At 40.2% G+C, this 27,951-nt stretch overlaps 1 protein-coding gene across 2 annotated transcripts in view; it reads right to left on the bottom strand.

Moving 5' to 3' along the window:
- The window catches only part of CDK6 (cyclin dependent kinase 6), a 112,553-nt gene extending 100,040 nt beyond the window's left edge, over positions 1–12,513 (bottom strand). The window contains exons 1-2 of one of the 2 annotated variants that reach the window (XM_063126707.1): positions 12,108–12,513; positions 919–1,417 (exon numbers count right to left, since the gene is read on the bottom strand). In XM_063126707.1, the coding sequence (XP_062982777.1) occupies positions 919–1,151 (233 nt within the window). In that variant the 5' untranslated portion in view covers positions 1,152–1,417; positions 12,108–12,513. Of the gene's footprint in view, positions 1–918; positions 1,418–11,850; positions 11,930–12,107 lie in introns of those variants that run through there. The other variant, XM_063126717.1, reaches the window with a different exon arrangement.
- Between the last annotated feature and the right edge of the window lie 15,438 nt (positions 12,514–27,951).

The following is a 27,951-nucleotide window of genomic DNA, read 5'->3' as shown; positions in this document are numbered from 1 at the left end:
GAAGTCCCATGTCTGAGTAGACATGCATAGGATTGTGCTGCCTAATATCAAGCGATATTTCCATTATAGTCCAACATGTTTGGAGGGCATCAGGTTGGGGAAGGCTGATCTTAAGGATCAACCTAAAACACCCTCTTGATCTCTCCCTTCAGATCTCAGTAAAGTCTAAGCATGAGCGTCTTTTGGAAACACTTTTATCAGGCATTGAGTTAAGATGGGTTATTAAGATGCAACTGAGTGAGCTTTCAGCCTTGGTTATTTTTTATCTACTATATTCATTTTTGAATTTTATGCATGATTCTAACATATTTTTCACTTGCTTGTATCTTTTGTAAGGAGATGTTAGAACGCTACATACCTAGACCAGCCTTTCCTACCTGTGTGTTCTCTTGTTGACTCAGGATGATGGGAATTGTAGGCCAACACATCTGGAGGCCATCAGGTTGGGGAAGGCTGCCCTAGACCAAATTCTAAGTCTCTAGAATCATGGCTAGCACATAGAATACTTACTGCCGTGTTGGCAGATGTTTAGTAGTGCTAAAAGAAAAGCATCAATTGTACTGGGCACAACTAATACCCAGGACAAAAGAATGTCTCTCTTTTTATTATTTTTTGTATTCAAGAAAATCCAGGCATACATGTGGCTCCATGCCCATCCACTCAAATACTTAAGTCACACACCTATGCCTCTGGAGATGGATGTTTGAACGCGTGGGAGGCAGAGCTCAAGAAAGAATGGGTTAGGCTAGCTGGCAATGTATTTGCTTAAGCAAACTTCAAGCTCATTCCATACATTTGCTCTAGTGCTTTGTCAAGCCACACTCCCAAGATTTATGTTTGGAACACCCAAAGTTTCTTGTTCAACAGTATAACCAAGCTTGAACCCAGCTGATCATGTGCCCTGCCCTGCTTCCTCACCTGACCACGTTGGGATGCTCAAACGTTTCCAGATGCTTCAATACAGCCACCTCACGTATGGTGGAAAGTGGCATTCCCTCCTCATTTGTCTGCACCCGCACTCTCTTCAGTGCTACAAAGCGTCCTCCGTTCTTCAAGTCCCGGGCCTTGAACACCTTCCCATAGGCTCCTTCGCCAATCTCAGCTACACATTCATATTGCTGATCAGCCAGGGTCATGCTATCCTTATCCATGATGTCACCGCTTTCCTTCTTCCCGGGTTCCTTCAGTGGCGTTGCAAATGCTGTAGCTGTCGTCCTGGTTCCCAGTGTGCAAATCAGCCTTTTGCTGCTACTGGAACACTGTGTTCAGAGTTTTATTTTTACAGATGGACCAGCCAGCAGGAGGGTTTCTTGCACCCTTTCAGAATTGTAATAATGCCCCCAGTGAGCTTTCTTCTTGGCCAGTGGCAATTATTTCATAGTCTTTGGAATCATTGTCTGTGTAAAGCTAATTAGATCTAAAAGACAACAACAAAAGCAAAAGAGAACATCATTAGTATTACGAGTGTCTCTCCACGGGTTTCCATCATAGACTATTTATTTATTTGATTTGTACCCCACTTTTCTACCAAGAAAAATGGCACTCAAGAATATTCTGCCATTAAGCACTTAGCTGAACATTGAATAGAAAAGGCTTGTACACTTTTCCGTAAAATGAACAATAAGACTGCAATCCTATACCCAATTACCTGGGGTCAAGCCCCATTGAACTTATTCATGGAGGATAAGGCAAACAGTGGCTACTTGTGATGGTGGCTATACATTGCTTCCCATATTGGAGTCAGTATGTCTCATAATAACAGTTACTGAGAATGGGGAACATGAGAAGGACGGTGCTACTGCACTCATATTCTACTTGTAGGCTTCCCATAGGCATTGAGATGGCCAATTGGGCAAAATGATGCACTAGACAAGCCTTTGGACTGATCCACCATGACTCTTCTTACGTTCTTACTTTTGACCACACATGTTGGGTTGTAAATCAGGTCATATGATGCAGAGCAGGAGTCTTCAAGGAACACAATACTGGTGCCCTGTAGCCTGAGATGCATTAACTACTTAAAATTTTGTGCTTGGGCTTTATTATGAAAATCAAGCAAATGTGCATCCTGTTATTTATTTATAATAACTTATTCTGATTCCAGGAGCAGGTATTCCAAAAAGGGAAATTAGATTTTTTATTATTTTCATCCAGCTTTTCTGTCAGAGAAAGCGATTCACAATGTTAAAACAATAGGCAGTTGAAGCAGCAGCAGCAGTTTAAAACCAAATACAAAACAGATTAGAACCCAAACACAGCAAAGTGGCAGAAAACTCACAAATCAAAGGCATACCGAAATAAACATGTCCTTAATGAATGCCTGTTCAGATGGTTGGGGATCTCCATAGGGAGGCTGTTCCACTGTTTTGTTACCACCACTGAAAAGGCCCTGTCTGATCTCAGGTAAGGAACTGGGATATTATTTATAGCAGCTTTTCCCAGTCTGGTGCCCTCCAGATGTGTTACACTGACAATGGCCATGAAAACTGGGAATTATGGGAATCGCAATCCAACACATCTGGAGGGCAGCAGATTGGGGAAGGCTGATATACAGGGGCTTGTGGGGTTAAGCAGGTAGTGGAGGAGATGCCTTTCTCTCGTGACAGGAAGCCCTAGTCAGCCCTAGCCTTATTTGTGTGCTTTTTCAGGTTGTATAATGTTGAGAAGCTTCTGTGCTTACACTAAACTGTGGGTGTGTAGAATATTTACAGCATTAGCGAACTGCATAGAAAAATATTGAAAGGTTGGGAGAGGGTATGCCATGCTGTCTTTGAGTGTACAGATTAAAGCTGCCATCCTAAATACATTGGAGAGGAAATTGCATTGGCTCAGTGGCACTTACTCCTGAATGAATATGGTTAGGGATCGCTCTCCATGAATATACTGAAGACTAAATGAATTTGGTTTAACATGATAATGTGTAAAATACTGACTTATTTACTACATTAAAAACCACTTTTGAACTTTAAATGTTTTCAAAGGGCTTTACAATCCTGGCTTGTTTGAATAACCCATAGTTAAAGCTAACCACAGTTCCTGGTTCGGAGAGAATGGAAACCACTAGTGGAACGTATTTCCCCTCTCCCCTGTCGTGCCCACCACATATCCCAATTCTGCTTTGGAGGGCTGGGAGACCTGCAGGGCAGATTCAGAGCATGCAAAAGGGTGGAGAAGACAGGGAAGCCATGTTGCACCAGCGGAAGTCGCACTATGCTAGCAGAGTTCTGCTCACAAGATTGTTGGATCCAACTTGATCTTTGAACCTGGGGCTTCCCACAAATCATGGCTAGTTTGGGATCTGAAAACATGGTTTGAAGCTACTTTGCAAACCACAATTTGTGCTAACCGTGGTTTGCTGTTATGTCTGAATTACAGACCACTGACAATCCACGCTTAGGGCCAATGCCCTGCCTCAAGAGGCTCCTGCACCATGGAGATGGAAGTGAATATATGAAGCTGTTTCCTGGGATGACAAGTAGCTCTAAACCCTGGTTTGCCTGTTAGAAACTCAAGCGATGATGTGGGTTAACTATTGTTAATACAGACCATGGTTTCAAGTTACGTTTGAGTCCAAAAACGTATCAGCAATAAATATATAAAAACTGGTAACAAATGCAAACATCTTAAAACTGGAGTAATATGCTGCCCAATGCCTATCAATACTTAGCCAGGTAGCATTCAGTACCAGCTGAAATCAGCCCCATGTAGACTACATTATGGATCACTGTATCCACATCAATTAAGATGTGTCCAGACTAAATAGAATGGTTTGGACATAGGCTGAAAAGTTCTTAGCCTATCTTTGTGCAATGGCCAGTACATGACAGAACCTATGGGGTGTATGGCTCATGATGACTGAAACACCACGAGTAGTTAAGTTTGAAAGTTTCTGAGCATGGATTATTAAGTAATAATGAGACATTTTTCTGAAGTGTCTACTTTTTTAACGGGATTATGACTGACTGCATGTGATTTATTTTTTGATAGGATTATGATCAGTGGTACAGTTATTAATACTGCATGAGCGATGGATGCGCAGTGAGCCCTTTGTAAGTGAACATAGATTGGAAACTAGATATGAGTTATATTAAGCCATATTCATTTCAATGGGCCTATACTTTAAATAAGAGTAACTTTGGACACAACCCTATGTGTAGTCTAGTAGCCAGACTAAGGCCTTAGCTAGACCTAAGGTTTATCCCGGGGTCGTCCTGGGGTCATCCCTGCCTGCTCCCGGGATATTCTGTGTGTCATTTACATGAACAGGTATGATCCCGTAATAAACCTTAGGTCTAGCTAAGGCCTAAGAGTGCAATCCTATGCATATTTAGAGAGATAGTCCTACAACTCCCAGCATTCCCCAGCCAACATTTTTTTCTGTCTAAACATGCACAGGATTGTATGTTTAGTAGACTTGGTCTGTTGTTGGCATAGCACTGCTGAATGAATCTAGACAAGCAAAAGTATTTCCTGGTTTCCATTTTTCTTTCCAATCTTAATTTGGGAAGGAGACAGAAAGCTGGGGTGGGTGGTGGGTGGGAAGAGAAAACAAGAAAGAACAGCAAAAATTAAAATTATATTTTTCAATATTAATACCAGGCTTCCACTGGTTTATCATAGCCTTGGATTTAGAAATGATCTGACACTAATACCCAGCAAAAATGCATTAACAAGTTTAGAAAGAATATCTATATATATCTATATACATACACACTTTAGATAAATCCAAACAAGGAACAAGAGGATTACTAAATGTTTATCATCAAAGGGCAAGATAACACTTTACGCTCAGAGAACCTTTGTTACAGGAATTATTAAAAATATAAATAAAAAACCAACAAACCAACTAATTAAATTCTCACTGGCTGCAATGAGAACGTTAAGCCCTTTCCCATGCTTAAATCCCTCTCACTGAAATAACTGAACTTAAAAATACTTAACTTTGCCTGAACCATGTTTGTTCTCTAATAATAAAATTATCAAAGTATCTATTAATCAAGTACACCAAACTACATATATTATAAATCGCCTAATTAAAATATTGTAATTTTAATGTCATCCTCATCCTTTACTAATAGAGCTTAAAGGATCCAACATGTGAGTAGTTTTCAAGATGGGATAGATTATATTAACAATGAAAAATCAACTGCATGGTTGAGAAAATTAAGTTTTTTGCCCAGAGTTGTCATCCAAGATCACTGATTAGTTATGATTGGCTGCAGTAAATTCATCCTCTAAGTAACAGACAGTGACAACTGTTTTTATCTAGAGTAACAAAGATGGCACACTTATTTTTAACCAGTTGTCACCTGTACTATTGGATAAACTGCTAAAATGTAGACAGTCACAAAGACTGTCTACATACAAATCACAGACCACAAACTTCCCTGCACTGTCACTAATGATCAACAAAGCATAACTAATTATCAAAAACTTTTAATAATAAACCCCCAATCTTAACTTTATTATGAATATATGCCAGAAGCTATTTGGGGGTGGGTGGGATGTATTCACTTTTAACATAACAATTCCAAGGTTATTGACAACAGACTACAACAGTAGTATTTTACAGATAAATTAAAAAAGACCACCTAAGTTCAACATCTTCAAGAGTGGAAGACGAACTAGAAGAAAATAGTAAGAATGAAAACAAAACCACAAGCGAGGAAGTAATGTTTGCTACCATCTTGGGTTGTGCAGTTGAGTTTTTCATCAAGTGCATACCTGTTTGGCCACTAAGAGCTCCCTTGCTCCTAGACTCCTACAGCTGACTAATGTTTCAGAGTGCTTCCAGATGAGGCTTTGATTGTGCAATTCCCCCACTTCAAATGATACCGTCTTCCATTTGTAAACCTCTGTGTTTTCCCACAGCCTCTTCCATCTTTTTCCTTACCATAAAAAATCTGTTAAGGAGGGAAAGATGGGATACCTGCACAATGTCTCTGACCAGTAGTGCTAGGAACTGTCTGTTTTGATGCATCCCAAGGCTCTGGGTGAGTTTTCTCCACCACATTTCTCATCACTGGGACATCTTTTCCACATCTCCCAATCTCAGTTCTCTGCTTCTGAATCCATGTTTACTCTGTATCTTGTGCTTCTACTATACCTCCTCCAAATCCTTTTCACTCTGTTTCCCTTATCCTGCTTCCCTAACAGACCTGCCTGCCCTTGGTCTTTGTGCTGAAATAACATGGTTCTTTTTACACTATCTTGTGCAATTCTCTTTCCATCTCCGAGTTATGGACCTTACTCCCAGGTAAACAGGATTTTGGTCAAAGAGTCCATAGCATTTTAGCAGTTTATCCAATAGTACAGGTGACAACTGGTTAAAAATAAGTGTGCCATCTTTGTTACTCTAGATAAAAACTCAGTTTTATATTATTTAAATATCTCTGCGCTGGTTTCTATCCTGAACTTAATGTCAAGAAAATTAATGGCAGTTCTATTTAAATCCCTTATGGTACTACACAATATACATACAATGTTTTAACTGCTCCTTCCTGTTTGGAGCAAATGGAGCTCCTGCCATTTTCTGCTTAGCAGATGCAAACGAAAAAACGTAGATCTGAAAATGTGATGATCTTAACTGTGCCAAATAAAACAGGACAGCTATACAAAGCATTAATACATGCAAACTACCCAGTCTGTATCACTTGCATCCTTCATTTGTATCATAGGAGATAGATGATTATTGATAGCAAAGTATACCATAATTTCTCTACTCAAGCTCCCTCCTGCAGCTCCAGGGATAATTCCAGGGAAGAGGAAACCACTTACCCTATCTAGACTAAAAATTAAGATCGCTTTTATACCCCTTTAAAATGGATTCCCAGGATGCATGGAAATAGGAATAACTGTGAAACCTGCTAGGACTACAGCAGCCTTCTGCAACCTGGTGCCCTCCATGTTTTGGACTTCAGCCCTAACCAGCAGGGCCAATGATCAGGAATGCTGGGTGTTGTAGTCCAAAATATCTGAAGGACACTGGTTGGAGAACACTACTCAACAGTGTGCACATGGAACGGAGGTTAGAGTCCTGGAAGGAAGAAAACAATTAGCACTACAATCCTATGCTCTCTTAACCTATGCGTAATCCTTAATGAAAGTAGGGTAACACTTCTGAGTAAACACTCATAAAATTGGACTGTATGTGGCATAAACTGGGCAGGGACAAAAATATGAGAGAAGAGGAAATGTCCATGCCTTGTTCAATCTACTTTTCAAAAGTATTCCAAAATATCATGATGCATATTTTAAATTGTCACATGACTAACTGAACATGCTAAGAGCCTCTGGGGGAAAAATAATTTTGAATCAATGTCAGCCTGTAAATATAATTGTATGAAGTATCCCTGAGTGCCATGAAGGGAAGGAAAAAGAGACAAGTTGAAGGAAGGTTTAGATGTGCATTGATACAGAGCTAGATGAAACAATCCTATGAAACGAGTAGACATTAAGTATTTCGAAAAATGTAGAGAATATATGGAGATGGATATCTTATTCATACATTATGGTATGCTATAGTTCTTAATAAACTAGGATTTATGGACTCCTTTTGATATTGCAAGGAGAGAGAGGATGTATTTAATAATGGTTTAAAATATTATAGAAGGGGGCATTATACTTTAAGGAGTGAACTCTACATAATGACCCAGGAGAACATTGGATAGGTGTCCCATTGTGCTACCAGCACAACAGTTGTCACTTATCAGTGTCCACATTTTAGGCTTGTTCACATATAGGCTTGTGGTAAGGATATGATTATTATCTCTAGAGAAACCACATCGTGTCTTTGCGACATTCACAAATTTATGCTTATGATAGTTAGTGATAATGTTAGTGGTCTCCTCCGACGGTCTTATACCCAATGTTGCAACAACTGAATGGCAAGGAAAACGTTGACCTCAGGAACATATGAAATACCACAGATAAGATACAACTGCCAAGTGCTGTCTATTCACAAAACGGAAGGGAATTCGATTAAAAACGCTAAGCAAGAAGCAGAGCAACCATTACAACAAAATACCTGCAAACTGTTCAGGTCTTTAATGTAACATTTTGCTCATCTCTTCCCAACATAATGTCTGGATGTGAATAAGTGGTAATGATTGTCCTGTTTGGGATGAGGGATATCAACATCTACTTTGTGTACACACATCCTACTAGACTCATATATATAATGAGCCATTTGTATGTCATCTGCACATGACAGCAATGCCCATGTTTATGTACTCTGTATTCCAATATACTTTTCCTCCTCAAGATCACTTAACACACAATTAATAATCCCTTATCACTCTTTCAGCAACCTTTTATTCAACCTAACACACACTCATTCAGGGTGAATTCATTAAGGGAAAATCCAATCTTGGCAGTGTAATCAAGAGTGATTAAATTGTGCCGAGAGGCAAATCTGTATTGTTCTGAAAATCTACCTTCTGGATAGTGGTACTGTAAATTTTGTTTCCGCTAGTGGGTATTGGAAAAGGAAGAACCAATGCCTACCATAATCCAAAGTCACAACTTTTGTTGTGCCACTTACAGTCACTGAGAGGTTTTAAATGAAATGCTAAAATTAAACCATGGTTTGGTGCTGTGTGCAGAAGCAGAAAGGAACCTGAGCAAAGCTTCAGGATTGAGCACTTCCCCCTCTCGTCTCCTCCTCTTGTGTGGCTGGGAAAAGAAATAAATAGGCATTCAGTTTCACTTTGCCAAATTCCTGGCTTCTCATTACTACAAGACAGGAATCCTGGTTTAAAATAGGGTGAGAAAATTACAAACCCTGGCTTGTTTAGCAATCTTGATTTTACTTTAAACCATGAATCCCAGTATGTATGTAATGACAAGCTGGGAGATTTATTCCTCCTCCTGCACTTTGCATAGACTTTTTTTTCTCATGCATATAGTGCTTTGGGAGGTGAAGTTTAACCCTTCCCTCCCTACCCACAATCCCCAAAAAATCACCCTCCTTCCTCTATTAACCTAAAGGGGAAAAAACCTCCTGTTTTTTTCTCAAAGCATGATTTTCCCAGGCAGGGGATTGTGGCTTCTCTCCCACATGATGTGGCTCCAGTGAAAATCAGTCTACCCAATGCCTGGTATGGTATTAATTATTTCTTAAACCCAAACACTGTTGCTAACCATGCAATAAAAGTCATTTGGCCCTTAAACACAGGTATTTGTAAATCTTCTATTAACCTAAATTATCACTCCTACAGTGGGGACAGGAAGCTGTCTTATATTAGCCTATATATATCTGACCTATATATAGCCTGTCTTATATCTGACCTATATATCTAACTAATCCAGTATTGTCTACTTCAGTCTTCCCCAACCAGGTACCACCCCCACCCACCCCCGATGTGGGACTGCATGCTAGCTAGGAATTATGCGACTTGCAGTTCAACGTATCTGGGGGATGCCAGTTTGGGGAAAGCTGTCCTCTAACTGGCAGGGTCTGAGGCATATGACTTTCCCATCACCTCTCTCTCTTAAAACTAGAGATACCAAAGATGGAAAATGGGAACTTCTACATATAAAGCATGATCACAACCATCGAGCTATTGCAGTTCAGTATCTTGCATACTACAGATACTTTCTTACATTTTACTTGTGATTTCATTTTTGCTAATACTGTCATATTATATTAGGAACATAGGGTTCCTTATATTGAGTTAAACCATTGGTCCATCTAGCCCAGTATTGTTGACACTGACTGACAACAGCTCTCCAGGGTTTCAAGCAAGAGTTTTTCCAGCCTTATCTGGAGATGCCTGGGATTGAACCTGGGACCTTCTGCATGGAAAGCAGGTGCTCTATCACTGAGCAGTAGCCCCTCCCCTATTATATTATACTTATGGACCATGTAACTGTGTGTGACTTCTGGTTTAGTTCTGCTCCAGTCATTTGAAAACTTCTGAATAACCCTGATGGTAGCATGAGTAATTTCACATGTGACACCAAAAGTACCTCTAAAAGGTACTTTTTGCTATTTGTCCATATGCATTGTTTTTAAGGTGGGAAACAAAACAGATGAAATTTTCTTACTGAATGTGCATTCTTGCCAATCTTGCTTTATATCTGCATCACAACGCACAAGCAAGAAATGCAAAAACTAATTTAAGTTTCAAGAAATGTTCTTTTAAAAGCACCCTGAAACTTGTGTTCCCAGCAAATCATTAATAACTGGGTCCTGTCAGTAGCAGCTCTACATTTTAAAAGTAGCTAGTGCACACATTATACCCTCCTTGAGCCCATTCAGACATTACTCCAGCTGGCAAATCCCTGCAAACAGCTGCAGACAGAAGTAAGTCTACTCACGTGAACAATGGTCAGGTCTGACATGGGAATTCAGCGAACATCTCAGCGGCTACTTCCATTTTTTAAAAAAAGAAAATCACAAAATGGATTCTCCCCAGCCCCCACCCATGGAAGTTGCTGTCTCAACCTATCATGTGTCTTCGCCACAGATGTTAATTTACAGATGAAAAGACCCAAAACCTTTTCAGAAGTAACATCTGCACTGGCTCTACAGATATCCTTCCCCTAAACCTTTGAAGCATTGAAACTGATTGTGGCTATTTTGGGGTTGAGGGACCGGTACTCTTTGCACAGGCTAAAAGCCATGATGTTCTCATTCCCAGATTATTTATTTATTTATATTTATATCCCACCTTCGTTCCACCCTGGAGCTGCTATAGAGATGAACTCCTCATTCAGGCACTGACCAGACCCAAAGGTACTTCGCTTCAGTAAGGTTGCTGCATCATGTGCCCTCAGAACGTGCCCTGGGCTTGAGCGGGCATTTCTGCCACAAACTTAAAAACCCCTCAGGTGGAGAAGAGGAAAGGCGAGGCGGTGGGGGGGGGGGGAGAGCGCGCGGACCCAGCCAAGCAACTGCGGGAGAAAAGGAGAACTCCACGTGCCTCCGAAGGGGTGAAGGAGACTCTCCTGTGAGGGAAGCGCCTCTCAGCCAATCGAAAGCCCAGGATGTCCAGAGGGCGGGCGGGGCCGCGGAGTGCCTCCGGGATGGAGGTCGCCCCCCACCGTCCAGGCGGCCTCCACATGTGTGAGGTCGGGGAGGCTGGCGGGAGGGGGCGAGGCTGAGTGTGTGGGGTCGCCAGGGGGCGGGGCCTCCGTCCACACCGCTGCGCCCGCCTGGGGCGAACACGCACAGCCTGGTTGCTCCGGAGGCGCTGCGTGAAGAGCCGCTATTGCTGCTTGGGAAGCGGCTGCTGGCAATGGAAAGATACCGGTCTCTTAAAAAATGCACATCCTGGTGGGGGCGGGTTAGGGTGTGTGTGAAGGGAATTTCCTCTCTTCCCACCCCCACCAAGCCAGCTTTTTGAGATAAATGCAATTCAACTGCCCCCTCCCAAGTCACATGAAGAATGCGTGTGCAGCAGCTGGATGCGCCGTGTGTGTGCTTGCCCGCCGGCAATTGCACGACTAGGAAGGACGAACCCCTTCCCTAGTTTCCCTCAATAGAAAGCACGCACGATAAGCATTTCCCGCAAGAAGAACGCCTTCCCCCGACTCCCTACCACAACCGAGACTCAAAAACGCCCGTAAAAGTCCCGTGCCCCCCCATAAATACAGCATGGTATTCCACAGAAAACGTGCCCAAGAAGGACCACCCCAAAGCATGCATGTAAAGTGGGGAGGGGGGACCCCGAATAACAATGCCTTTCGCTCCCCCGACCCGACCCGGCGCAATCCACAGTAATAGGAATGTCTGGAAAGCGGAGTGAGAAGGCGCGGGGTGGGGGGTGGGGAGATTCCCATTCCCTCCCACCTACCCCTCATTTAAGGATAAGGTCTAGAAGAGCACATGGGCACTTTTCAAAGTACCTGGTATTGCTCTGGAGCTGCCTCGATCTTCAGAAAAAACTCCCACTTAAGGGATTTCCACGAGAGCTGGAGTTAAAAATGGAAAAGCGGGGGGGGGGGGGAGAAGAGAAAACAAAACAACAACCCAAAAAACTCAGGAGGGAAATGGGGTGGTGGTGGTGGAAAGCATTTTTTCCTCTTTAAAAATAATAATAATAATAATTAATAATAATAATCAGCTTCTCATCAGAATGATGGGCCAGAGAGAAGAACCGAACCGGACTCGAAGCGTTCACATGGTGGTGATGGTGGCTGAGGTTCGAGGCTCAGGTCTCAGCAGCCACTGTTGGGGCCACACAGGTAGTTGCAGCGGCTCCTCCGGGGCTCTACCGCTGCCCTGAGTTCGCATCTTCCTGCAAGCGGTAGGGCAGGCTGCACCTTAATACACAGAGGATCTCGGAACCCCCCTTCCTCCCCCTCCTGGGGGGGGGGAGAGAAAGAGAGAGGGAGGGAGAGAAGCTTGTGCTAACTCTTCTGGGGCTGATCAAAGCCTTACAGCGAGTCTCCCTTGAGTGCGGGGCTTTTACACTAGCTCTCCACGCTGCCTGCTGCCACTCGTTCCTGCCGCCGCCGCTTCTCTAAAAAGTCCCAGTTTCTCTCTCCCTTTTCCTCAGTCTGTCTCTCCTCGGCTCCTGTGCTCAGTCTGGGAGCAGCAGCAGGAGCAGCAGAGTTTCCCCCCACCTCGCCTCCACTCCCCCCCACCCCTTGGTTTCCCACGCTGGCTGAATGTGACTTGACCCCGTTTCAAAAAAGTTTGACATAGTGCTTCAACATTTCCGCATTCCTCCCCGACTACAAAGGCAGCGGCCGCCTCCTTCTGCTTTCTGTCTCTGCTCTCTGTCTTCACACTCAATGAAATCCTTCATGTGCTCGCTGCCAAAAGCAGCCACATACCGCAAGGGTCGCAGCGGCGGGCGCAACCGCAAGGAGCAGGCGCCCAGGGACAGGAGGAGCACGCAGGGCGCCCCGCGACGGTCGGGGAGAGGGAAGAGGAGGAGCGGCGGCGGCGGCGGCGCGGCTCCGGCAAGCCCTTGTCCTTGGGCTTCAGAGTGCGCGGCGCTGTACAAAGGCGGAAAAGGATCATTACAGCAAAAATTAAAATGCAGAGACTTCTACATTCGAATTATTTAAACTACTGTCTTGGCAATAATAGTGATATAATATGAAAGAAGGGCTGTGTGATGTAAGCTGAAGTAATAAAATAATAATATAGAAGTGATGTGCTGAAAAATGAAAATAATAATAATTATTGGTAACACCAACAATGATAAAGTTGGCGGTGCTGTAAATAATAAGAATAAGAATATAGAAGCAGTAGTAATAATATAGAAGGTGGTGCTTAAAGCATAATAATAATAATAATAATGAAGTGTTGTGTGATTTAAGCTGAAGTAATAATAAAATAATATAGAAGTGATGTGCTGAAAAATGAAAATAATAATAATAATAATAATAATAATAATAATAATGTGGTAACACCAACAATGATAAAGTTGGCGGTGCTGTAAATAATAATAATAATAATAATAATAATATAGAAGCAGTAGTAATAATATAGAAGGTGGTGCTTAAAGCATAATAATAATTATTATAATGAAGTGGTGTGTGATTTAAGCTGAAGTAATAATAAAATAATAATATAGAAGTGATGTGCTGAAAAATGAAAATAATAATAAAGAAGTGGTAACACCAACAATAATAAAGTTGGCGGCGCTGTAAATTTAATGATAATAATAATAATAATAATAGTAGTAATAATATAGAAGGTGGTGCTTAAAGCTTAATAATAATAATAATAATAATATAGAAGAAGTGTATAATGTAAGCTGAAGTATTAATAAAATAATAATATAGAAGAAGTGGTAGCAACAACAATAATAAAGAAGTTAGTGGTGCTGTAAACTTTAATAATAATAATAATAATAATAATAATAATAATAATAATAATAATAATATAGAAGTGCTGTATGTTGTAAACTGAAACAATACTACTGCTAATAATAATACTACAGTGGTGTGGTGCTCAAGCTGAAGTCCCTGTTCCAGATCTCTCACCCCAGACATTAATTTGTTAGGTGTCCCTGTGCAAGGCATTAGCCATCTCCCCTCTTCGGTCTTACCCATTTGAAATATGGGGATCATAAACACTTGGCCTACATAACAGGGCTGGTGTAAGGCTTACTGAGATAATGTCTGTGAACACCGTATTATTATTATTTATTATTATTATTATTTATTTATATAGCGCCATCAATGTACATGGTGCTGTACAGAGTAAAACAATAAAATAGCAAGACCCTGCCGCATAGGCTTACAGTAAGTATGTAATTTTGTTTTGCAAAACACCCACTCCACCCAGTGGAGTCTCCAGTGTTTTTGGTATTGTTGCAATGACTAAATAACAAGGGTGGGTGGGTGATGGTGATGGGGAGGGTATGAAAAGGAGAATCAGAAAGTTATAATGTGTAATAAATTGGAAGTTAATTATTGTATATGCTTTGAGAAGTTTTTATGTTAAAATGCATATTTAAAACCTCTTTTAAAATATAAAACTTTTCATAAATAATAATTTTGTACATTTCCATATAATTTGATCTGTATATAATTATCATCATTAATATTCCAGAATATAAATTGTATCTCTTATTTAGTGTATCCAGAGTTCCTAATTCACCTTGTCTTTACCAATTTTAGTAGTTACTAAATGGAGCCCAATAATATGGACTAAATATGTGGAGTTTTTAAAAGTCTGTACTGAGTTCATCTGGCTGTTCCACAACAGTTTATAACTAGTCACTTTGTTCATGCATAATAGTCCATATCTTCTTTTTCCATTGATCAACTGATGGAATATGAGATGTTTGCCCAGGTTTAATCAACAAGATCCAAGCTGCAATTAGCATGTACATTACCACCACAGTGTATTCTCTAGGCATCTGATCTTTAATATGTCGCAAATGTATAGGACCAGGAGTTAATTGTAATTCAAACCATGTGATTGCTGTTATACTGTTAATAATCTTGTTCCAATATTCCCTGACCAGGTTAAAGTACCAGCATATGAGAGTAACGGTTCCCCTTCTGTTCCTACACCACCAATATACATCCTTTACCCCTGGAAATATTCTAGATGTTTTAACTGGGGTGTGCTACTACAGTTAAATGGTTTTGTAAAAAAAAATCTTTTGAAGTCACATCCAATATATATCTAAAAGAATTTGCACATGAACACGCACACACTTCCTCTGTACAGATAAATAAATAACTTTATTTGAAATGGTTCAATTACATTTACATATGCAAAAGATGAAAGGATTCAGAAATATAAAATTTCTGTGCATTGAAGTGGTTGATATTGTGCAGTGTTAGGTATGCCTTAAGCCCATATTTGTACCGAAGTGCTGATTTTTTAACCGTTAAAGCCGTAAACAGCTTGGATCCAAGTTCTGTGCTGCTGGTTTTATGATGTGCTGTTTATCATTGTTGTTTTGTTTTTAATCTGGTATGTTAAGATTTTAATCTTTTTTGTTTATCACCCAGAGAACTGTGGTTGTTGGGCACTTAAAAGATGCAATGTGTACATGTGTAGGATTAGGTACCAAGAAAATAATAATCAGATGACCGGTTGCAATCCTATACACCTTTACTTGAGAGTAAGCCCTATTGAGCAAATTAGGCCTTAGAAGAAAGTCTATGCATGTTATCGTAAACACGCATAAGCTCAGTTTGTACGTCAGCAATGTATGACTGTCCGGAATATATCATACTGCAAGTGGGAGGGTTGGTCAAGGTAGAGTATTTTTGGCTGCAACCCACTTACCTAGGAATAAGCCCCACTGAACTCAGTGGGACTTACATCTAAGTAGACATGTAAAGGATTGTATTGCTAATTTTCCTAAGTCAAGGAAAGTAGGAACTCTTTCCTAGCCAGCTATCTGACTCATGGGGGGAAATCATAGTTCCCCCAAAATTTGGAGATTTTGTTTTGCAACTGGTAAAGTGGGCTATAATCCATGAAAGCTTATGTAAGAATAAATGTGTTAGTCTTTACAGTGCCACAAGACTCTTCATTGTTTTTACTTCAATAAACTAACATAAGTTACCCTCTAAAAATAAACGTGTTGTTTTTTTTTCTGCAAACCTTGGAGTTCCCTCAAGCTTGTTTATACTTTCCATTTGTGCATGGATGGTGCCATTTTTACTACATAAGGGTAAATACTATATTAATATACTGTGCTATGTACTAATAACGGAATTGAGATCTCTGTTACTACGTATGATGTGCTAAAGTTTTGGTATCATTTACAGCAGGTGTGGGTGAATTTCACTCTTGTAGGATCTACACTGTGTGTGTTTTACCCAAAAACAAACTAGAACCAAGTGGTTCCCCCAACCTGAGCCATATGCAAAGTAGTAGCTCAGGAGGTGGAGCCAGGTCCAGGTTCAGGGGTGGAATCAGTTATCTACTATAATTTATGAGTCTTATACTAGGATGGCCTGCATATACAAATCAAAGATCGACATTTTAATTACTGCAGTTCAGGGATTCTGAGAACATAGTTTTGGAGTGGAAGAGGGTTTTGAGTCAGAAACCCTTGCTGATCTACTAAAATCATGCCACATTGGTTGATCAGCCCTTAAGCTTCTGTCATGTATAGGCTGCATATGCTGCTAATATATTAGTTTGATTTTACAGCTGTCAGCAATTCAATAATCAGTGATAATATTTTATCAGCTAACACCATGTGTCTCCAGTACTCGGAACAAACTCTTCCATCTTCTGATTAGCGTGCTTTAGAAAGGATATTGTTGAGCTGGAAAAGGTGCAGAAAAGGTCAACCGAAATGATCAAGGAGCTAGAGCAATTCTTCTTTGAGAAAAGATTATAACATTTTAAGGGCTTTTTAGCTTAGAAAAAGAGTGAGTATGGGGGGACATGATAGAGATATATCAACATTTGTAAGCATGTGATGAAGAAAGTGGATATGGAAAAGACACACACAACCTTTCATATTACTAGAACCCGGAGTCATCCAATTCAACTGAATGGTGGGAAATGCTGGACAGCAAAAGGAAGTACTTCTTCACCTAGCATATAGTTCTGGAATTCGCTGCCACAAGATATGGTGATGTTCACCAACTTGGATGGCTTTCAAAGGAGTCCAAACAAATTCATGAAGGATAAGGCTATCAATGGCCACTATGATGACTATATCTTACCTCCAGTATCGGAGGCAGTATGCCTCCAAAATATAAGTTGCTAGGGTACATGAGCGTGACGGTGCTGTTGCACTTATTGGGCAGTATCCAATGCTGGCAGTGCACCATCACCAATTACACTGCACTAGCAAGAATGACTGAAAGTGCAACCCCAGAAACTAGCTCAAACTAGCGCTTCTGGAATAGGACAAGTCAGCAGAGCCTAGAAGCGCCAGTTTAGGCTAGTTTCAATCTCTGCTATCAAGCTCTAGTTTCCTGTTGTTAAATACTGCCCATGCCTTACTTGTGTGCTTTTCCTAGACACCTGGTTGGCTACTGTAAAAACAGAATGTTGCTCTACATAGGCCTTTGGTCTGATCCAACATGGCTTCTCTTATGTTCTTATCTTGTTTGGTTCATATAAAACCCTGGCTTCATTACTCCCCAGAACCTTTTCCTCCTTCTGCCCATTTTGGATATCTTAGAAACACATCATTGATATGAATGCTTGTTGAGAGACAGCTCTCCATTCCATGTTGGAGAAACTGACAAGCTACCAAGTACGTTGGTAAAATGGAAATAAAAATTCCCAAAGGAGGGAAAAGTTACATTAAATTCAATTTGCTGTTAAAATACGGCAAACATTTTAGAAATATTCAGTAAATAAAGTGCCCAACTTCTTACATTTTAAACTCTACTTCCATAATTTTACTCTTAAAAGATAATAATCTAATAATGCTATTTTATTATTTTACTCTGTACAGCACCATGTACACTGACGGTGCTATAAAAATAAATAAATAAATAATAATGAAAAATAGACTTTAGAGCTCACCCAATCATTATGTTTGTTAGGGTGTAAGACGCTCTTTAAGCATGTAACTGCTGTCAACAGTGGAGGCTGGTGGCTCCGACTTTGGTGGGTCTGTAAATCCACTCTGGGTTTCAGACAGAACTACCCATAGCTCCAAGTGATCTATCCAAGGTACTGAACCTATTTTAGGGATAGGGTTTAGCAGCTTTGATAGCTCCTTTAGAGTAATGGGTAGTTCTAATTGAAACCCAGGATGGATTCAGAGCCCCACTGAAAATAAAGCCATCAGCCTCCACTGGCAGTCAATAATCCACAATTTCCCAAATATCCATGAGTAGGGAAGGGACCATAGCTCAATGATAGTGTCCATTTCCCCCCAGATGGTTACAACCTATTCCTCTGGCCACACTGTGTTCCCACCATCACCACTAATTTTTGGGTGGGGTTTTTTGTGGGGTTTTCCCCCATTCTAAAACTCTCCCAAAGCTTAGTTACTGGAAGTTAAAGCTCTAAGCTAAAATATGCTGGTATTTTGGCCCTGAAACATTTGCCTTCAGCCCTATCCCCACTGGAATGCAGCCCCTCAGAGTGTCACCAAAATAGGATTCGGCGTTCAGAGGTTCAGTGCCTCTGAGCTAATTGGGCTGGACCAATAGTCTGACCTATGTTCCTGATTTTGCAAATGATTGGCAGCAACAAATTGTTGGACTCACTTTGAAGAGGGGTGAATGGGAAAATAACCACAGTCCATAACTTTCAAGCCCTGTTTGTGAGCTCACAGAGGCATCTCTCCGGCTGCTGTTGGAAACAGAGGCTGTGATCCAGTCTATTCAGCCCTCCTAAGAATAAGCAGCAAGTGGTTTTGCACATGCACAGTGATATTTCTTTGGTTATGCATCATGTGATGCTAGTTCGCCAAGCCTGTAGCTTTGAGGTATGTGTTTGCATGCAGGGAATTCAGCTGGAAGAGGGAACTAAAAAGCCCCTGTACAAAAAGCGGAGGACATTGTCTTGTATACAGACTTATAATACTTTGACTAGACCCATTGAAATAAATACAACTTAAGTGTGACTAACTCAATTCCCATTTATTTCAATGTGTTCTCTTTAAGTATTAAATTCTAAATCCAAGCCAGTGCCTTGGATCATGGCTAGAACGCTAGACTAGATGGAACTTTGGTCCCTTCCAGCAAAGCCATTTTTATGAGTGTGGCCAAAAATGGGTTTGGGGCATTATTTGTTAATCACCACATTAGTCCATAACACTCTCATGGATACAGCAATATGCTGATTTTCCACTAATCTATGCAATGTACACACACACACAATATATATATATATATATATATATATATATATATATATATATATATGGATTTAGGACGCTTATTACACTCATAACAGCTCCACTCTATGCTTCACCAAGTAGCAAGGAGTCTGCTGTTATTTAGGCTTTGGCTTCTTTCTTACAATCTTCCCATGACCTGCAATCAACTCCTCCCAATTTAATGCCTTTCTGTAGTGGTAATCTATTGAAAACTGTTAAATTTATTTTTCTAAAAATAGCATATGGTTGAATCCCCACTATAAACTATTCTGTAGTACTACATCAAATCAGCATGTCAATTGCAAGCAGGGAAGTTCCTGTGATTTAAATCCTTTTTAATAATGGTAGTTAAGAATCTTTTGGCCAAGCTACCAAACAAAAAGAAGTTCATTGTGAACACAGGAAGGTGTGTTTTCCACATGTAAAGCCTTCCATCTGCATTCCAGTGAGTATACTGTCATCATCTTCTGCATCTAACATCAGTCGACTTTCCTTTGCATGGAGATAATAATATAATTCTTCAGGCTCTAATAAGTTTTAATTTGCCTAGTAAATGTAATGCAGATATTTGAAAATTGAATTGATGGAAACAAGTGTCAAGCATGCAGAAACTAATCTGAAAGACATTCCAGAAATATAAGTCAGCTGCTTATCATAAGCAGAATACCAAGAGAGTCTATAACAATCTTATGCTATTGGATGATTCAGTGGTAGTATAATACCTATTATTAATGGCTAACAATATTTTATTATTAAAAACACCATTATAAAAATTAAGAGCACACTTCAAGAATGAAACCATGTACTTTGGAGATGTTGCAGTCACTAATTTAAATTCAGATGGTCAAATAATAGAAACAAGAGGTGCCAGTTCAAATATGCTAATGCACTGAAATGAATAGTTCTATGTGCAGAAATGCACATATGAATAGTTCCATGTGTGGAAACTATAAGAGGTAGACAGAGAGGTCAAAGGTGGATACTATTTGCAGCTGAGTTCAGAAGTAGGTGGTCCTTCTAGGAGCAAATATCCATGCATTACTGAGCTAAGTGGATAGTTTGGGTTGTATTCACTTTGCATTTGCAAGTTTTGGTAGATTTAGCATGGGAGTAGTAGATTCACCTCCCTCATCTACATAGTGCAGGGCAGTTCATAGAATCATAGAATAGTAGTACAACCCACTGTCTCAATGGTTCTCCCTCTTTTGGGGGAACAAAAAGATCCAAAGCGTAGAGTTGTCTGAGGGACTAATTACAACATAAATACCAGGACTATAGGAACAAGGTCCAGGAACTCTCTTCCTGGGTTTAAACAGAGACCACAGGAAGCTAGGGTAGACTGTTTCACCAGCAATTGCTGGTCCAAGACTAACAAAGAGTCATGTGGCACCTTAAAGACTACAAAAAAATATTATGGCATAAGCTTTCAAAACTGTCTGTTCTCAAGGCTTATCCTTAAACACTGGGTGGGGGTGGGGAGGAAAGATGCTCCTACATCCTTCCCTGTTTGGGGAATCTTCTTCTCACTTCATCATGATAGCCTAGGAAGTCATCCTGTCTCTCTGCTCCTACTCATTAGGCAAAATAGTGATGAGACAGCAGAGGGCACAACATCGAGTTGAAGTTAATTTTAATTTTTGTTTTGCTCCTTCATCCAGGTGACACAGAGAAAATCTCTTCATCAAAACCACGGTGCCTAGATGTATAGTAGGGATGGGGAATGAGTGACTCTCCCTATATTAATTGGTTATGCTGGGTAAGACTGACGAGAGCTGTAGTCCATTAACATCTGGAGGACCACACATTCCCCGCTCCTGATGTATAGGGAGTGAACTAGCTACTGTCTTCTTTGCTATATCTGCATGTAATAATTTTCAATTGCTTTTGCTTCATTTTCTTGCCATATATTGTCAGCATGAGAAGGACTCTCAGGGGAAAATATGCTGTTATCTCCCCCTCTCCAATTACAAACATTAATATAATTCCCAATTCACATTTCTCAGGCTAATATGTCCATATGAAGGAAATTTGCATACAAAAACACATATTTATTTATTTATTTATTTATTTTATTTAAAACATTTATATCCCGCCCTATATCAATAAGATCTCAGGGCAGCGTACAGATAAAAGCATACAGTATAAAAACAGTAAATATACACAGCTAAAAACAAATTAAACCATAAACCAAGTTAAAACAATATATAATTTATGCCAGGGCAAGATATATACAAAAATGGATATATTAGGGAAAGAAGCATACAAAATGCATATGTTAGGGAAAGATGAAAAGAAATGCAAACTTTGGTGCATTTTAAAAAAATTGTAGAATGATTTGAAAATTGGATGGAATAGACATATGACTGAATTCATGCAAAAATGACGCAGGCTGGATACAGACTGATCTGTACATCCTTACCACATGAATGTGAAAATACATGAGGTGTATTTCTGGCTGCTATAGTTGGTGACAGTGTCTCGTTTATTCTGTTCAGTTTGAATAAACCACACTGTTATCCAGTTTCCAGTGAAGACAATATACTGGCTGATTTTACACCTTCTGCTGCCTCAGTGTAATTACCTTCTTTAACCTCAGTGTTGCATTATTAAAAGAGTCTCCTAAGGGTTTAGGTTACAAAAATCAATATGACGGATATAGCACGAAAAGCAATTCATTTTCAATTAAATTTATTCAGATAAATTAAATGCAGGCCTCCAAAAGATTTACATGTACACGTGTGAGGACACCGCTTGGAACATTGCCCTCCCAAAAAAACGTTTTAATCTGTGGTAACCCAGTCCTTGAACCCTCTTAGCATTTATGAGTAATTTTAACACCTGCCACTTAGAACATGATATCATTGCAGTTAACTGCTAAATGGCAGGTGTTCCTCTATCTGTTAAAGAACTGTGGTACTTTCCCTGCTTATGGGACAATGGAAAGATATTCTTTTAAAAACAATTTCATTGTGAATGACCAGGCACCTTGTTACTATTATGCTCCTTTTATTGTCTAAAACTGATGTTTTTCAAATGGTGCTCTACAGAACCCTAAGGGTCTTATATTAAGGGACAAAACAGCAGCTTGTCCACCATTACTGAGCTTCTCTCACAATAGGGATCCACAGAAGAATGTTGGATAGATTCTAGTTTCTCCCCTTTAGGGATGCTTGACTTACACTTAACTATTTATTTACTTATTATTTTTATACACCATCTTTCTACCAAAGCACCCAAAGTGGATTTATATTTTGTAATAACAACATGCAATCTAAGACACAGGTGGACAGAAAGTAGATGACTAAACTCTTGACCATTGTCCATGCTGGCATGGGCTTCTTGGAGCTGAAGCCCAAACATCTGGAGATCTACCTTCTGTCCACCTCTGATCTAAGATCCATGATAGAAAAGGAATGAGGAGGGGAGAGCAAAATAAGCACATTAAGACTCTTTCCTTTTGTTACATAATGTACTTATATAAGGACCAAGCAGCATAGTCAGTGTTTGGAGACAGTCATGGGAGGGGAGTAGCCAAATGGCAATTAGTTCCAGCCAAGCCAACGGAGTGGTTCTTGCTTCCTCACTTTTTCTCAAATGCAGCCATATGGAATGGCTGCTGATAGAGACAGTTCTGCGAGGGGAAGAGCCACGTGGTGATTGGTCCCAGGTGAGTTTATGAAGGCAACAGACTTGACTCACCTCTGATGCAGCTAAGTAGAATGGCTGCAGATGAACTCAGTTGTGAGAGGGAAGGAGTCAAGTGATAGTTGGTCCCAGCAGTGCCAATGAAGGAGGCCTCATCACCTCACCTCACCCTCGGATGAAGCCAAGCAGAAATGAGATCAGTGGGGCCCATGAACCAGTGACAGGACATTTGGATTTAGGCAGCTCATTTCAGTGTTGCGAGTTCTTGTCTATGTTTTCTGACACAGAGCTGTTTAGCAAATGTCTGTGTTTTGCTTGAATTGGGAATGTGCAGCCCTGTTGCCTTACGATAATTACAATAGAAGTTACCAATAAACCACTGGCTCAAAGGCAGCACATGAATTTGGGTCAGAGTGCATACTGTGCATTGAATCAAGACTCAGATTTCTAGACATTGTATTTGGCAAGGATGCAAGTCCTTGGGTGGGGATTCTTTGTTTCCTCTTATTTGAAAAGAGAGTAAAAAAAGGAGACTTCATCTCATACTTCTTGTCTAATTTGTCTTTCACTTTTAATTTTAAAATCACACAGAAGTTCAGTAGCAGTTAGCGTGAAACCAACACAATTAAACTGTATCATACATATACAAATTCCTTTGTATGTACATAGACACACATTTTAAAACAAAGTTATATATACTAATAGCGAACTCAATTCTTTGAGTGCCAATCCTTATGTCGCCAAAATGGCACCACCCAGAAACAAGGGGAAGTTATCAATATGCTTGGAAGAACCCCACAGTTTGCAGAAGCAGAAACAGATCTTTTGTGTGTGTGGGGGGGGGGGGGGCAACCCAAAGGATTTTTTTCCCACCAGAAAAAAACCCCATCCCAACAAGTTTAAGGTATGCTCCAGGGGCATGGAATGCTGACTGTCTGGCAGAAGGCAAACAAACAAACAAACACCGGAAACCAAAAGGAAGAGGGAACGGGATGTCTTGGAAAAAGGGATATCTGATTGGCTGGTATACTGAACAGCAGCACTCTATAAGACACCATTTTGCTGCAAGCACCATTATTCATTCATTTTGCTGCTACTGTGCCACAGAGTTCCTTTCCAGTGGCTGATCAGGTCTGTGTCTGCAATAGTTTATTTTCAGGTACACCCATTCCATTTCCTGGGCCCAGGGCTATAAGGTAGAGTGAGGCAGCTGCCTCAGGTGACTGATGCTGGCAGACTCCTGGTAACCATGCCCAGGGCTGGGCTGGCTCTCTTGCCTAGTTGCCTTCTTTCAATATATGAGAAATTCATTTCAGGCTTTTTTTTGGTTAAATTTTGTTTACCAGAATTTACGTAGTTCACACCTCCTGGAACTAAACACAATCCACCGTCAAATTCCATGTATTTCCAAGTTTGCAATGTGATTCATAAAACAACAAAAATGTGTCCAAGACATCTGCACATTTTAAAAATATGTGTGTAGACACTTTAATCAATGGGGGTACCTACCATTGGCATATTCAGAAATGCCAACCCACCGTTGACAGATATAGAAGTAACCATGGCTGGTTCTGCCATTAGGCAGAGTGAAGCAGCTGTCTCAGGCAGAAAGTGCTGAGGGGTGGTGACAAGGAGTTGGAGGACAGAGCTGTGGGTGCCAGCCTGACTACCCTGAGATAGCCTGTTGCCTTAAAGGGCACTGTTGAACTAAGATTCAGCTAAGATTCAAGATTTCACTGTTCAATAAGATTCAAAGTTGGTTTATGTACTGAGGGGGGTGGGGGAAGAGACACCATCTTGGTCTTGGCCTTAGGCAGCAAAATGTCTTGGGCCAGCCTTGGATGCAACTGAAAATCAAAGCCATGTTCTTTTGGCAGCTCAGGTCTGTTGTCACGCATACAGAAGCAAATCCTGTTCTTTTTTCTCACACTGCAAGCCAATCCTAGGGACGAATTCTGTTTTGGCCACATAGTAATCAAATCCATCTTCCTAACCTGCAGGAGAACTTTTGTCCTCCTCTGAATTGTCAAATGACGACAAAGACATCCTACCAGTTGGCTTCCAGACTGCTTGTCTCCTGCTGTGAGAAACTGAAATTCATGCTGTCAGTCCAGTGGGGGGATTCCAAACACAATGATGGCTAGAAGAGACATTGATTTACAAAAATAAGGAGGCTACCTCTCCATAGAGAAAACCATGAAATAGAGACTGAAAGGAACTCCCCCCCTCTTCAACTCCTTCTCTGTCTTGACCCCATTGCTTAAGTATGAACTATAAAGGAGGGAAAATGCACACAATTTAAAGGGGGTGTTGCACCCCCAGCATTAAATGGTTGTCAGTAACCACTATTCTTTCTTTTTTAATATGTGCATATTTCTGAGTTCAATGTAATGGGAAGGAGAGAATTCAAGAGGGGCAGAACCCACCTACAGCTGATAAGAACACCCATGTTCCCCCCCACCCCCATGAGGCTACTTTGCGTTCCGTTATTCAAAAGAACTAGAGCACAGCTTCTTCCATGTCCTAAATATTTCAGCACTGTATTATTTTAATAAATCTAAGGAATGCTGTTTTAAAACCTGATTCTTTATTCATTATACTACAATAAACATTCTGATTGCAGCAGGCAAAAACAAATATACAACCTACAGTAAGTTTACATGCTGAAAACACCCACTGAATTCTTGTGTGCATCATATATTGCCACAAATTACTTCCAAGTAAGCAGTTACTTTGCCAGCAACAACAGAGATTTTCTGATGCCAGGTAGTATCTATTGACTGATTATTGATCGATTATTAACATCTATACGGGTGGAATTGTATGCATGTTTAGACAGAAAAAAGTCCTACAACTCCCAGCATTCCCCAGCCCAAATGGCTGGCTAGAGAATTCTGGGAGATGTAGGACTTTTTTTCCTGTCTAAACCTGCATACAGTTGCACCCTATATCACCTTATGTGTTGGGTTATTGTGCCAGAACTTTTCTCCCTCTGGAACTCTGTTTGTGCTCAGAAAACAAACACACATCACGCAGGTCTTACACAGCAGAGCTGGTTTATTTCCTTCAGGCTTCTGTGCAGTTCAATTCAGATCAGTTCAGATCAGCACACTGAGGCATACACAGAGAGCAGTGATCATAGAGCAGTGATCAGAGAGCAGTGATCAGTTCCATTTTACAAAGTGAGAAACTATATACAGATCTACACAATTCTTATCTACATTACATACAGCTGTGATGAGGCTAACTTAGAATCTTGGCAAGGTTCCCAGAACAGCCTCTATCTCAAGGTAATTGCCCACAGATAGACTTTCTCTGTTTAACCCTGAGATAGCCATACACACACAATTTTAATGACTAAGCAAGTATTTCTTTTCATATACTTAACAGTCCTCCTCTTGCGCATGTTGTTTAAATTGTGTTACAATCTGAGACCCAGCTTTAAAAGCATCTCTTTGTGTTTTACCATTGATACTGGTTTTGTGAATAAATCAGCCAACATCATTTCAGATGGACAATATTCAAGCTTAATCCAGCCCTTCTGAATTATATCTTTCACATGAGAATAACGAACATCCACATGTTTAGTTCTTGGTTTACACTTTTCAGATGTAGCCATACTAATACATGCCTGATTATCCTCAAATATGGTTACTGGTGTCTCAATTTCCAACCTTAGATCAGCAAATAATTGTTTATACCATTCAATCTCATTACAAGCCAGAGATAAACTGATATATTCTGCTTCTGCACTAGAGGTTGCTACACAATTTTGTTTTCTTGTATACCAATCAATCAAAGATTGATTGTAAAAGAATGCTGCTCCACTGGTAGACTTTCTATCAATTGCGTTAGCCCAGTCAGCATCTGCATAAACACAGAAATTTCCATCTTTGTGTGTAGATATTTCCAATTTGTGATTGATTGTACCTTTTAGATATCTCAATACACGTTTTACAGCTGTCCAATCAGTTACAGAAGGTTTTGTCATTTTTCTGCTTAAAAGATTTACAGCAAATGTAATATCTGGTCTACTTAGGTTTGCTAGATAAAGTAAACTTCCAATCACACTCTGATATTTCTGTATGTCTTCCATTTCAGTACTGTCTGTCTGATTTTGAAAATCAGTGACCATAGGAGTGGCAACAATTTTACAATTCTCCATGCTGTGTTCTTCCAGCAATTTTTTAATTTTGCCACTTTGTTCAATCAGAAATGACCCTGTGTTAGAATCTTTTGAAATTTGCATTCCCAAATAACTTTTCACTGAACCAAGGTCTTTTAACTCAAAATGTCTTTGCAGCTGGTTTACAAATGTGTTTTTCTGTTCTTCTTCATTAAAAACCAGTAACAAATCATCTACATAAATCAGCAAATACACTACATTTGAACCATCCTGTTTTGTGTACAAACAATGATCAGCTTTGCTTTGTTTAAAACCCATTTTGATCAATACATTGTCCAGTTTCTTATTCCAACACCTTGCTGCTTGCCTCAAACCATATATGGATTTTTTCAATTTACAAACTAACCCTGGATTTTTAACAAAACCTTTTGGTTGAGTCATGTAAATTTCCTCAGTTAAATCTCCATATAAGAAAGCTGTTTTGATGTCAAAATGAAATACATTCAATTGTTTTTCTGCTGCAATTTTTAACAAAAGTTTTACACTTGAGTATTTTGTTGTAGGTGCATAAACTTCTTCAAAATCTATTAGATATTTTTGAGCAAATCCTCTTGCTACCAATCTTGCTCTGTAACGTTCCACCTGTCCTTTCTCATTTTGTTTTACTTTGAATACCCATTTACAGGTAATGGCTTTACGACCTTCAGGTAAAGGTACTAGCTCCCACGTTTCATTTTTTTCCATTGCTCTGATTTCCTCTGACATTGCTTCATGCCAGCCCTGAGCTTCTGTAGGTTCCATTTCCTGAATTTCCTCAAATGAAGTAGGTTCATAGGCTATCAGTAAAGCTCTATGAGAAACCTGTTTGCTTTGGTATTCATCTGAGTAACGAATTGGAGCTTTGCGTTCCCTTTCTGATCGTCTTGGCATAGTTACAGGCATAGTTTCCTC

This window comes from Elgaria multicarinata, chromosome 1 (assembly GCF_023053635.1).
Source record: "Elgaria multicarinata webbii isolate HBS135686 ecotype San Diego chromosome 1, rElgMul1.1.pri, whole genome shotgun sequence".
Lineage (NCBI taxonomy): Eukaryota > Metazoa > Chordata > Lepidosauria > Squamata > Anguidae > Elgaria > Elgaria multicarinata.
The sequence above is the reverse complement of the archived record's forward strand: the minus strand, read 5'-3'. Positions and strand labels throughout refer to the sequence as shown.